The 13,160-nt window shown below is 58.5% G+C and overlaps 1 protein-coding gene across 1 annotated transcript; it reads left to right on the top strand.

The window, feature by feature from the left end:
* Positions 1–1,096: 1,096 nt before the first annotated feature.
* Positions 1,097–12,687, top strand: SAPCD2 (suppressor APC domain containing 2). Its single transcript, XM_076355184.1, has 6 exons — positions 1,097–1,517; positions 5,471–5,604; positions 9,332–9,478; positions 9,627–9,728; positions 10,257–10,370; positions 10,813–12,687. The coding sequence occupies exons 1-6, from the start codon at positions 1,112–1,114 to the stop codon at positions 10,939–10,941; spliced, it is 1,032 nt and encodes a 343-aa protein (XP_076211299.1). The 5' UTR covers positions 1,097–1,111; the 3' UTR covers positions 10,942–12,687.
* Positions 12,688–13,160: the final 473 nt, after the last annotated feature.

Consider the following 13,160-nt stretch of genomic DNA (forward strand, 5'->3'; position numbering starts at 1 on the left):
GAGGGCAGCACCTTTCACTGGGGGTAACATGCTGTGGGATCTAACAGATGCAGCAAATTTCGGTATAAATCAGAGAAACCCATTCTTTTAACAATGCCAGTTCATACTAAGTTTATAAGAGATGTGATCCAAATCCTGTTTCTCTCACATTTGTCAACACTGATACATTTTTTTCCCTCCTTTCTCCATGTCCGTGGTTCCTTTGGGCCCCTACCCCAGCTCCTGCTGGCTGCACAGCGCTGGGATGCCCGGCCTCAGTTCCTGCTGCAAGCACTCGCTTCCCCGCAGCACCAGACAAGTCAAGCACGCAGGACCTCTCCATGCTGATGCAAAAGAGCCGTACATCCCTCTCCCGTGGGGATGCTGCCGAGGTGAGACGCTGGACTGACACTTCTTGGCTGTGTTTGCAAAGCTGGCAGCGAGAGTGAACACTGCGTTTGGGTTTGGTTTTTTTTTTTCCTTCCTGTTCGCTAATCACGTTTGCTCTGGAGTCTTTAGGGATGTAAGGTCTTCAGGTAGCTCTGCTTAAAAAGAGAGCTGCTTTCCTTTCTGCAAGGTTACGGTCTCTTTGGGGTGCAAAAATCCAACTGTCCGAAGCTATTTCTTACCACCGGCAGCGGAAGCACCCGTTGCATTTGGGCGCAGGTAGCGGTACCCAAAGTTCTGCCGGTAAACCAGGAGATTTGCAGCTGCGGGAGCAGCGGGTGCGGGTCCGCGCTGCGAGAAATGAGGATTTGTGCCCGGTGGATGGACACCGGCCAGAGCGGCTCTCGCTGGGGGGGGGGGGGGGGGGTGTCACCGAGCCGTTAGCGAGGGTCTCGGGTCTCGGGTGGCGGTGGGATGGAGGAGGAGACCCCTCCCTGAGCCCGCCCCGCTCTCGGCCGGGGGGGGCCGGGGGGTCCCGGTCCCTCCGAGGGACCCCCCGGCCCCCCCCGGCCGAGAGCGGGGCGGGCGCTGCGTGGAACTCAAACCGCCGTCCTCCCCCTCAGCCAATGACCAGCGCGACCGCCCGCCGCCAGCCAATGAGGGCGCGGGACCTCCCGCCACCAACCAATAGGAGCGCGGGGGCCGGAGCGGCGAGTAACGCTCGGGAGCGGCGGCGGCGGCGGCGATGGCCCCGGAACGCGGCGACCGGTCGCTCCCCGCCGGTACCGAGGGTCTTCCCCGGGTTTTCCTGCAGAGCCTGCGGACTCTCTTCGATATCCTGGATGACCGGCGGCGGGGTTACGTGCATCTACGGGAGATCGAGTCCCGCTGGCGGGGAGCGGAAGCCCGGGAGCTGCCCGCCGGGGTGATGGAGGGGCTGCGGCGGGCGGCACCGGCCAGCGGGTACCTCACCTTCGAGCGGTTCGTCCTGGGGCTGCGCGCTGCCCTGCCTGGTGCTGACCCCCCGGCGGAGAGCAGCGGCGGCGGGCGGCGGAGCGCGGAGAAGCCGCCGAGCCCGCGCTGTGCCGAGGAGCGGCGCGGGAAGAGCACCGGGCAGCGGGAACCGGGGCACAGCCAGCCCCGCGGCCGAGGTGAGCCAGCGGGGCCGGGCTGGGAGCTCCGGGGTCGAGGGAGGAACGTGCCCGGCTCGGTGCGGGCAGCTCCCAAGTGCGGGCGGCACCATTGCCGGGGACTGGAGTTCGGCAGGGCGGGTGGGGACCCTGCGGCTTGCTCCGGTCCTCAGGCAGCGCAGACCTGTTCCCTCCTCTGGGCTTAAACCAGCAGCGAGCTCTTCCCGCAGGCCTGATGTAAAACTCCGCAAAAGCAACTGCTATTTTTAATTTTGGCTTTGGTGGGCTTTGATCCAAGCTGCGGGTAAACCGGGATGGAGAGTGCCCTGCTCCGCTGTCCGTCTCGGGTTTGTGCTTCCCTTCGCATCTCTCCTCGCGTGGGTGCTTGTCTGTTTATAGTGGTGACAAGAAGAATTAAGGGCTTTACAGTAACGTGTCCGTGGTTGTCCCCTGGCACAAAGTCTGTAGGTGACCTTCCTGGGGGGTGGGTAATGCAGCTGGTCGTCTCGGAGAGTTGCTGGGCCCTGGGGTCTCCGAGAGCCGAGCAGCTTCGCTGGAGTGAGAGCTGCAGTCACTGAGCAGCCCTGTGCTCAGGTGGGCTCCACGCTGTGGGTGTGCCCTCAGAAAGGCTTGGTTCACAATTTCATCCACATTTTGGACAAAAAGAATAGCGAAACCCGATCCAACTTTTTTGTTCGGATAATTCCGCAGCACTATTTACAATAACAAATAATTAAGCAATAATTAAATGGGAAAGCGGCATCAGGGAGATGTGCTTTGCTGTCCCCAGGCGCTGTCCGGGTGGCCAGGCCAGGCAGAGCTCACCGGCAGGTCCCTGCGGACTCTGCCCCTTCCTTGGGACCTGGGGTCCCCGTGCTGGGTCTGCTAGGGCTCCCCACCCCCGGGTGGCACGCTGACCTTGGTGAGGGGGAGACTGTTTCACTGGCATCTTGACTTGTTGCTCGTCAGTAGGAGGCGTTATAAAGGAAACTAGGCTTCTGGACTTATCTGGTGTAGGTAGTAATTCTTTATCTAGATTTGTGAAGCGCTTTGAGATCTACGGACACAAAGGTCTGTGTGAGGAGCTGGTGCTTGTTATTGCAACACTTGAGCACCATGATTTCCTCTACCTTGGGAAAGTTGTCTGGGCTGGTTTGCTTTCCCTTCCCACCCATTCCCTCCCAGTTCCTTCTTCTGTTGGGTGGAGAAGAAACTTTAACTGTGGCTGAGGTTCTCTGCTTTCCATTTTGCCTCCAGACTAATCACTGGAGCTTTGTCTAGGGCAATATTATTAAGCAGGCTGGTTCTTCTATCGTCAAGAGTGTAAATCTGGAAAAACCTGAAAAAAAATCCTGCTTGGTAAATAAACAGCAAATTGAAAGCTCTGCCCTGGAAAGGAGTGAGCAGATGACTACAGCAGCTTTTGGGTTGCTGAGGATCTTTCCATTATAGGTTGATGTTATACTCATGTCCTGAGCCTGCGGGCAGGTTTAGTGCCTCAGCCCTTGCTGCCAGCTTCCTGCAGTGCAGGGCCGTATTCTGGCAACAGGCCTGAACTTCAGGTTGATTCAGCAGCTTAGCGAACATTATAACTCAGAGTTATTCTATCTCTTTTAGCTCCGAATCCTGCACAGCTGCTCAGTGCTCCCTCCCACCATGGAGGGTTTCCCAGGGTGTGGTTGAATGGGTAGATGGTCTCCTCAACTGGCTGTGGGGGAGTTGGATGCTGCTGTGGCAGGAGGTAGCTCTTTCTCGCTGCGGAGAAATGTGCTGGGTGCTGAGAGCTGCCCATGGGTCCAGGAAGCCCTGTCTCTGTTAAGATTATATCATTTGGGCTTGAGGCTGCTCTGAGCCTCCAGTTGCATGAGGTAGCTTCTGTGAGAGCTAACCAAGTGCTGCGAGATGGTGTATCAGTGCTCATCAACTGCAGAGAGTCTGAGGAAACTCTCCCTGTCTGTGTTTTGGGGAAAGGAGGTGCTCGCAGGATGCCACCCTAGCTCTGCTTTCTGGTCCAGGGGGCATCTGCATGTATCGGAGGTGATTTGGATGCAAATCATGGCAAGATGGCAGACCTTGGGGCCAGGTGATCCTTCTGGCGCGTCCAGGGGTGCAGGGAGCCAGTGGGACGCTGATTCTGTCCCCTCTTCCCCACTAACCTCCATTAGTGTATGGGCAGAAGTGCTTCTGAAGAAGTCGCTGCTCAGAGTCAGCTTCCAGCTTCTCAGAAGCTCTCATCAGTCCGGCGGTGCTGGAACAGCCTGCCAGCCGCTGCTGGGCTGATATGGGTGTATGAAACCAAAGACAGTTGACAAAAGAGATGAATGGGCAATATCAAAGACTTTGTGTTTATTGATGTGCTGGAGACCTGTCTACACCGGAGCATTTCCTGGTAGGAGAAGTGGGATGCCATGATGGACCAGAAGGAGGATTTTTCCTGTGCCACGGTGGCTTCTTTCCCCAGTGACACAAAGTGACAGGCTGAGCGAGGTGCTTGTGTAGCATTGCCTGCTGCCCCGTGAGCCTGAGTCCAGCTCCTGTTGCTGAAGCGGCATAAATGTGGCAGCACAGGCAGCCCCAGTATGGTGCAACTCTCCCAGACCTCGTTGCCTTCAAGGTGAAGGGTGGCTCCTGTGGCCACAGCTGCCCTCTCTTGCCCCATATCTCTCTTCCATCATGTCCGTGTGCTCGGCTGACGAGACTTGTGGAGCAACGGGCAGCGATGTGCCAGCCCAGGCAATGCCTACGCACCCTGCCCCAGCGCTCGCAGCCCTTCATGCCTGCACAGCAGGGAATGTGCTAGACCTGGGCCAGGCAGCTCTGGTGCCTGGGAGCCGGCATGTGCCCAACCCGTGGGAGAAGGATGTGGCGATGGGTGGGGGTGCCTGGGAGATACGTGGGGAGCAGTCCTGAGGAGGACATGTTTTCCCCAGCTGCCTCACTGCCTACTCTTGTAGGCAGCACTGCTGCTCTTGTTTGAAAGCTAGGTTGGGAAAGAAACTCTTGAGGAAAGCTGTGTGCAGAGAGCGGGGTGAGCTGCAAGAGCGAGGGGGTGAGCATGAGGCAGGGTCTGCTGGGGACTCAGCAGGGGACCGGGACAAGGAGGAAGGTGCAGCAGGCTTGCTGCCCGGGCACGTCTGGGGAGGGTGCTGGCTGCACCCTTGGCTGCCCTGGCGCCGCGGTTTGGGGCGGCAGGGTGGTGCTCTGCCAGCTTGGCCAGAAGCGGGGATCTGAGCTGGCTTGGCCATGGCTGCAGGGCTGCGTTTCTGGTGAGTTCACCAGGGCGGGCGGTGCGGGACTTGTACTGACTTTACTGCAGGTGCCCAGCCAATAGCTGCTTTGGCGTACAGGCAGGAGGTGCCTGATCCAGCCTAAAACCTGCCAATACGAATTTAATCTGCAAAAATAGGTTATGCATGGATTTGCACCAGCGTCGTGTTTATAGTAGATCAGTCTTTTGCAAGATAGGATGTTGGGATTTCAATAAAATTTTGGAAAACCTACAGCCTGATTTACTCCATGGCTAGACCACAGGCACAGGGTCCTGGGGGGGACATCTGCATGGCCAAGCCCATCACGAAGCAGGAGCTGCCTTCAGGAGGAGTCAGGTTCCTGGCAGAGCCTGTGCCACCTGAGTGGGAGCCAGGGGTCCCATGAGGACAGGGACGAGGGTAGGCAATATCACTAATGGTTTAATTGCCCGTGCCGGGACTGAAACAGCATTGCCTGGAAGCTGCGTGTTTTTTGCAGAAAATGACCACTGAGGTCTGTTGCCAGCCTGGAGCAGCCAAGTAAGTCACTGCTGAAGCCTGCCCTGCCCATACAAAGATGCGAACAGGCACTCGGGCTGGTGTTTTGCTCAGCTGCTCCCTGCCACATCCGTTTGCAAGACCACCCTGCAGATAGTCCCATAGAAGTGGCCGTGGGGAGGTTTTTGTTGCAAGCGGCTGGTGGCCTCATGCTTTCCTCTGTTACAGGTGGTGATGCTAAGGCTGCTGGGCAGTCCCAGGGAGATAGCAACCATCCAGGGGCTGGGGACACTCGGAGGCATCAGAGGGGGCGTGCAGAACACCGGAGACACACCATCACCAATGGCGTGGACTTCAGCATGGTAAGGGGACAGCGCTGTCATGGGCTCCAGTGAAGGGGCCTGTGGTCCCTGGGGGAAGGTGGATTGCAGGAGTCCCTCACCGCTGACACGAGCTGTGTTTGGGCTGTGGCTCCCCACTGCCCACCCTGCATGTGTGAGCTGTGGGGTGTCTGGCAGATCCTGGTATTTTGGAAACACAGCTCTGTTGATGTACATGGAGGTCCTGCCATTCCTTCCGAGGTGCTTTGTGTCTTGAATCGTGCCAGATGGGGAGGAGGCACATGTTCCCCTGCCTTCCTCTGGAGTGGGGTCAGCCCACAGAGCCAGCGTTTGACTGCACGGGTGCCTTCCTCATGGGCAAAAACTTGGGCAGGGAAAGGCAAAAGGGAGGTGTAGGAGCAGGTGGGTCTCTGGGCCTTTCAAGCACTCCAGCAAAGGTCAGGTACGCTCTGCGCTGGCGAGCAGTGGTGCTGGGCTGTCCCCTCTACCAGATGTTCTCTGTAGGTCGGGGCTCAAGCACGCTGATCCTCCTGGCTCCCGGGAGACATTTTGCCACTAATGCAGAGAAATCAGCATTGAATTTAGCCGGGCAGCCCAGGATGGAGGGATCTGCTCTCCTCTCTCCGTCCCTGAGTGGAGAGGCTTGGATCAGATTGCCTGGATGAAGGGATCTGCACTGCTCCAAGTGGGATGGAGGAGCTGCCTGGGCATGTTGCCCACAAGCTCAAGCTAAATTTTCCTGGGAAGAGAGCCAGGACTCAGCCTGCAGGATGAGTGATCGGCGGGACGAGCTCTGGCCGGTGTCGGAGCTGCTGCTGAAACTGCGACTGTCACCTCTGCACTTCCACTCCTCGCACCCTGGTGTCACCCTGCTCCCTGAGCCCGGCAGGGCTGACTGGCAGCGTGGGCAGCATCGATTACAGCCTGGCGCTGGCCTTGGGGGACATAACATGCTCCGATGCCTGGCCTGGGGAGGTGGGGTTTGTGCACACATGGTTTGCTGGGCTTGCAGCCATGCAAGGGGTTGGGGTGCTCTTGGGCCGAGGGAGTCTCTGCTGAGAGGTGCTGGCAAGGAGTAATCAATGTAGATGTTTGTGTCTGGGGATGAGTGTCTCTGGTCCTCAGGGTTTTGGTGGCTGGGAGTTGCTGCTTCGGAGAGGGGGAAGGTGCCTCCTTCCCTGGCAAGGCTCTTCCTTCTGCGTGCAGCTCCAGGCTGGAGCCCATCACTGCCATGATCTCAAGGTCCTGCCTGGTACTGGTGAGGAGGGGCTGGTGGCCAGCGTGTCTCGCCAAGAGCTGGGGTCTGTTCCCAGCTCTGCCACAAGCACTCTTGCTCTGGGCTTGTGTTGCCCTTGCCTCTGTTTCCCCAAGTTGTTGTGGGGGCAATGGGAGGGAGGTCCTCTGCCTTTCTTCCCCCCTCCCCCTGTACCCAAGTGCTGCACTGCCTTTAGCATGCTCCTCCCCCTGGAGAAGGGGTGTCTGTCCCTGTCCCACAGGTGAGAGGCCTTCCCTGGCACCCTGGCAGGAGCCTGTGGGTACTATTCCCACTTCTGAGCATACAGAGACAGTTGGAGCAGGTTTGAGTCCAGCAAGGACCGAATCCCTGTGCAGGGCGGTGCTGTTGCCTCCCCCCTGATGCTGGGAGGATGCTGGGCCCCCACAGAGACAAGGCACTCAGCTGTGATTAGACTAACTTGCCTAAAGCCCATGGGGGGATGGGAGCACTGGTATCCATCCTGCATCCCAGGGTGCACTAGGACGGGTTCATCCTGAGCAGCAAAGCGGAGGTGTGGGGGCTGTGCTGCAGCCCCGGGACCCTTTGCACCACCACGGTTGGTGTCTGCTCAGCTGGTGTTTTTCAGCCAGTTCATCATCGATTGGCCTGATTTCCCCATGCCACAGGGGGTAGCTGGGATGAGACCTTCTGTGAGAGGTTGAGCGCTTTCATTTGTAGGCCCCCCAGGGTAACGGCACTGTCCCCTCCCCTTCTACCCTGGGTAGCACCAGCCAAGTCCAGTGCTCTGTCTTTCTCCTGCCCCAGAAGCTGCCTCTGCCCCCACAGCATTCCATCCTTAGCGAGATGCTGTCTGTCCCCGCACCCAGCAGGGCTGGTGATGTCCCACTGCTCTGTGGGATGCTGCCTCTTCCTCCGGTCACAGTGCTGGCCAGCAAGCCTGGTGGGGCCAGGACAGGCCAGGTGGTTGTGGGCTGCAGCCCGAGCTGGGTAGGGGTCCTTGCCACATACAGCATCTTCTTCATGCCGCTCAGCAACAGCCTGCATAGCACCAAGGCTCTGCGCTTCTTCCTGTGGGTACGTCCCCTTTGGTCCGTCTGTCCAGCCAAGCATGTGGGGGGAGGGACGACTGTCGTGTTGCAAACAGCATTTCCAGGAGCAGCATGAGCAAGAGCAGCCCTGGCGTAAAGGGTGGCTGGCATGGGGTGGGAGGCTTTGGGGCTGGCAGTGGGGACGGGGAAGTGCTGGCGGCCTGAAGAAGGTCTTGGTATGGTCTCACTTGTCCCTGGGGGTGGGGATCTGTTCAGGGTCATTTCTAAGCTGAATTGTCCCCCTCCAGATGCTCCCCAAAGCAGCAGGAGAGGTTCCTGAGCATCCAGCAGCTCCTGGGTGATCAAAGTCCCACTGGTGCCTGGAGGAGACTCCTGGAGCCCAGTCTGTGCCGTGGGCGGTGGAGGCCAGGCTGTGTTGTGGCAGAGAAGGCACAGGCAGCAAGGCAGGCAGCTCCCCGTGCTCTTGGCATGGAGACAGTGGGGCAGGAGCTGGGGGAGCAGGCTGGCACGGCTTGGGAGGAGGGGAGCAGGAGCCCTGGACTCACTGGGTGAGGGCTGATGAAAGGATTGATGCACCAGTTGCTCTGTTCCCCAGGGATGTCCCCTCTTCTCTCCCCACCTCTGTGATTGCCGGTGGCAGCGCAGTGCCAAGGGGCTGCAGGAGAAGAAGGTGGCAGCAGAGCAGGGGACCCCGTGTCCCCTGGGGCACAGACCGCTGCTCCAGCCCCGCTGTTGATGGAGGGGCCAGGCTGCCTTCCCTGCAGCAGCCTTGGCTATGCCGTGACCCAGTGCAGGGTCCTGCTCTGCCTGTCCTAGGGGGCTGGTCTGGGGGCAGGAGACCTGGGCACTGTTGTAGCAGCCCTCCAGGTACATAAACGTCCCCACATCCCTCTCCAGGTGACACTGGTGCTTGAACCTGAAAGACTCACAGAGATACTTAGCAGAAAGGTATGCTGTGGTCTGCTCAGCTTGGAGGTGCCTTGGGGGTAAAACAGAATGGGGAGCAGAGCAGAGCGCTGGGGAAACAGGGCTGCAGGTTTTCCCCTGGCTTCCAGTCTGCACATTCAGCTCGACTGCTTGCCACTCGCCAAAAGCCATGTGTATCTGTGCTGCTAGCTGACACTCGCAGCCTTGGGGGGACTTGGGGAGCAGCTGCAGGCCCTGCTCTTACTGCGTCCCTGGATAAATATGAGGCAGAGAAACCTGCAGTGGGGAGGAGGGTGGAGGTGGCCTGACTGTCCTTCGCCTGCTTTGGTGGATCTCCCAAACTGGAGAGCTCTTCCCCCAAAGCAGCATCAGGCAGCAGTCATCATCCCGCTCCTCCACGGCTTTTCGTGAGGAGAGGGGCTGAGACCCCTGCCCATATCTGTATCTCTCTGCACCTTGTGAAGAAACCAGCTCCTGGGGCTTGACAAGGCCTTGGTGGGGAGGGGGTGACATCTCTGTGTGCTCTGTCCTGCAGCTGAAGCACATGAAGGAGCTGGAACAGGAGAAGGATTTCCTGCTGCAGGGTCTGGAGCTCGTAGAGCGCGCCCGGGAGTGGTACCACCAGCACATCCAGTTCATGCAGGAACGCCAGAGGTTCCTGGGGAAGAACAAAACCAGTGCTGTGAGTCTGGGGCTTGTTCTTGGGGTGACCGTCTGCTTGGGAGGGTCTGGGGCTGCTCTGTGGGTTTGGAGAACCGGGCTGGGACTTGGTTGGACCTGGAGCTGGCCCCATGGTAACCCCCAGCCTCTTCTTCTTCCCCGTCCCCCAGGACTTCCTCCCTGAGGGCAGCCAGAGCCACCTGGGGTGCCTGGTCCCCAAGCTGCAGGAGGTGAACCGCTGCTTGGGTGACCTCCTTTCCACCGCCGGCAAGGTGAGAGCAGCAGATTAGCAGCATGTGGTTGTTTTGTGTGAGCTTGGGACCCATCCTGTCCCCCCCCTTACTCTGGTGGCTGGGCTGACATCAGGGCTGCCAGAGTTTCCCCGGGCTCTGGGGAGGTGACTTGGCTCTGTGGGCAAGATAGGGGATGGGGGACGGCCAAGAGGACAGCACAGCTGGTCCCGAGCTGGGCTGAAGGATGCTCAAGGCATTTGGGGACTAAAGGACATCCCCCAAAAGGTGTAGCCATTGTCACGTGAATAACGAAACCATCCTGCTGAGGTGCTGAGTCAGCCCTCTCGGAGCTGGCTGTCCTGCCGGGCTCCTGGCAAGAAAGCTTCCCACCTCTGCCTGCCTTGCTGGAGACCCTGCGAGGACCTGTGCTGGGGTCTTAGTCCTGTGCTGGGCTTCTCTTAGTTCCCCGTGTGCCACAGAAACAGCTTCTGGCCTTGGAGAAAGGCTGGGGAGGGCCACCAGGAAGGAGGCTCAATGTCTCATCCCTTCCCTTCATCTTCTCTGCAGCCAGCAAACCCCTCCTCAGCTCTGAGCAGGCTGGTCCCTGTGGCGTCCCCAGCCTCAGCAGGCTCTCAGCAAGCCATCAACATGCTGAAGGAGCAAAACCGGCTTCTCACCAAGGTGAATGGGGGTACAGGGGGAGGACATCCCCTTGGAGGGGGGCTGGGAGAGGAAGAGGGGTGGGATGGGGCTGGGGAAGGAATATGAGGCAGTGGAAAGTGTTCCTTCAGCTTGGCCAGCCTTGGTCATCCCAGAGAAGGGCGTGTGGGCTGGACCTGGAGACCCCCTGTCATGCAGCTGTGTCCAGCTGTTTGCTGGGTGAGGGTCCATGAGCAGGCATGGGGCATCCCTGCCGGAGGGAAAAGACTCTGACAAACACATGTCATAGAGGGTGCAGACGCTGTGGCTGGGGTCTGCGAGCAGGGCTGCTGGGGAAGGGGCACCTGTGATGCCCCTGCCAGGGCCAGGCTCACTGCTGGGGTTCACATCCCAGCACCCACAGCGCAGCAAATGCCAGCATTTTCCTCCTCTGAACAGCATTTTCTTCGTCTGTCCTGTGCAGGAGGTGACCGACAAGAGCGAACGCATCACCCAGTTGGAGCAGGAGAAATCTGCCCTGATCAAGCAGCTCTTTGAGGCTCGCGCCCACAATAACCATGAAACAAGCCAGCTGGACTCCACCTTCATCTAGCGCCCATCTCCCTGCTCCCTGTCCTCGAGCTTCCCCGGGGGTTTCGTGGGAATCTTGCCCAAAACCCATTGCACCCGTTGCTCCAAGTGTTGTATCTCAAGGTCTGGAGCTGCTGGTGGCATCTCTGCAGGAGGAAGCCGGGAAGGCACTTCCCTGACCCCGCCTGGGGAGCATCCCCGCACTGCTCTGCTGCTGGGCTTTCCAGCCGTGCTGCTCTCAAGCTGCTCCTTTTCTGTCTCTAAAGGGACTGCAGGGACCGTACCCCCAGCCCCGTGGTCCCCAACGTGCTGGGCGAAACAGCTGCTGCCCATGCTGCCTGCATGGGGGGCAGCTGCTGTGCCCTTGGCCTGACTTAGGCTGAATTTTGGCTGCTCTCAGAAAAAGATGATGCATCTTCAACACTCCAGCTGGCATCTCCAGGCAAGCCTGGCCGTTGAAGGGTGGCCTGTCCCCTGCTTGTCCCGCTGTCAGAAGACAAGATTGAAAATCCAATGGGGCATGCCTGGCCCCTCTCTGCTGCCTGAGTTCTGCCTGCCAGTGACACTGTACCGGGCCAGAGCAGTGCCCGAGCTGGTGCTCCTCCTGGCGTAATCCCTCTTTCCAGTTTGTGGTAGTGATGCCATAGTCACTGTTTACACGTCTGCAGGCTCCCGTAGTTAATGAGCCATAGACCCAAACGAGGTAGCCCGTACCTCTGAGCTGCTGTTTCAGGCTGTTTGCAGATTGAGGCAGACACCTCTACATCCCTTTATTTGTCTTGACCTGGCAAATGTTTCCTTATGACTGCCAGGCTTATGTTTTTTTCATGATGACTTTAAAAGGAGAGGTGATGTCCTACAGCATGAGGATGCTAACACAAGCCTGACTTCACAGAGGGGCTTTAGGACAAGGTTTTGTATTTAACTGAACGTGGGTGACGGAACGGAGGCTGATGGGCTCTTTCCTTTGCACATCTCCAAGTGGAGAAATGGCAGCTTTGCCTGTCCTGGTGGTGTACGCTGGCTCCCTGGGGTGACATCCCGAGTGTGAACTGCACCCCTCTCCAGGTCTCTTGGGGGGGTGGTGGTGGTGGTCTAAGCGTGGGTCCTGTTAGACTGGTGCATCTCGGGATACCTCCTCCTTCCCACCCAGCTCAGTGATGATGCTTGAGCTGAACAATGTCTTCCACTGTGGCTTGGTACTTGGTATTTATGGTACTTTCATAGGAGACCCTTGTGAATCCCCATGTAGCACAGGCCTGGCCCTCTGTAACTCCAAGACCAGGACCTTTCTCTCCAGGGTTGTTTCATACTCTGATTCTCCTGGCACGATGCTGTGGCACAATGCACTGAGCTGGGCAGAAGGTGCTGGACCTGCCCTGCCATGGGCTGGACACCATGCAGACCAATTCCTTTCTCACTCCTGTTTTTATCAGTCCAGTGCTGTCTGTCCCATCCAGCTCCTCTCTTTGAGGTTGATCTTGACCTGAAGCTCACTGCAAGGCATGAATCCCTGCTCTACCCTTGTGCCTGCTGCCCTATGCCGTAGTGGGGATCAGCAGAGTGCCGGGGAGGAGGAGGAGCAAGGCCATGGCTAGTCATGTCCCCTATCTGCAGGAGTAGGGTGTTAGTTGTCCCCTGGGCATTGGTGCCTGCCACCTTTTTCATGATGCCGCCTCTGGTGTCCAGTGCCTGTTTTGCCTGAGGTTTAATTAAAAGCAACCCTCTTTATGAGGAGGGTCACCTCTCTGTAGGGATAATAAAGTGGGGTGAACTATTTAATTTATCCTTCTGTCTCTGCCTAAATCAGCCCATCTACTGCTGCGAGCCTTGAAGTTCCTGACTGTCCTGTCCCACGGGATGTGGGGTGAGCTGAGGTTGCACAACCACAGCCTGAGCACGAGGAGCCCAGGGGGTCTCTGCTCCAGGCCATGTTCCCATGCCCTTTCCCGTCCCCTCTGGGCTTCCCTGTGCTCTGGGGCTGGGGACGCCCCGGTCTCTTCTCACTGCTGTGGGACGGGGTCATGAAGCCACCTGTACCCCTTCCAGTGCTTGTAGCTTCATCTGGCTGCTCCTCCAGAAGCTGTTGCTGGGGGCTCGTGCTCCTCAGATGGTGCTGGTGTAGTTCACAACCTCTTGTTTCTTTTTAAGCCCCCTCCCTCAGAGCTGGCCCCTGTGGCTCTGGGCAGTGGTGGCCATGGTGCTCTGCAGTGACTCCTTCCTGCAGGGGCAGCTGGAGGG

This window comes from Aptenodytes patagonicus, chromosome 18 (genome assembly GCF_965638725.1).
Source record: "Aptenodytes patagonicus chromosome 18, bAptPat1.pri.cur, whole genome shotgun sequence".
In the NCBI taxonomy this organism is placed as follows: Eukaryota; Metazoa; Chordata; class Aves; order Sphenisciformes; family Spheniscidae; genus Aptenodytes; species Aptenodytes patagonicus.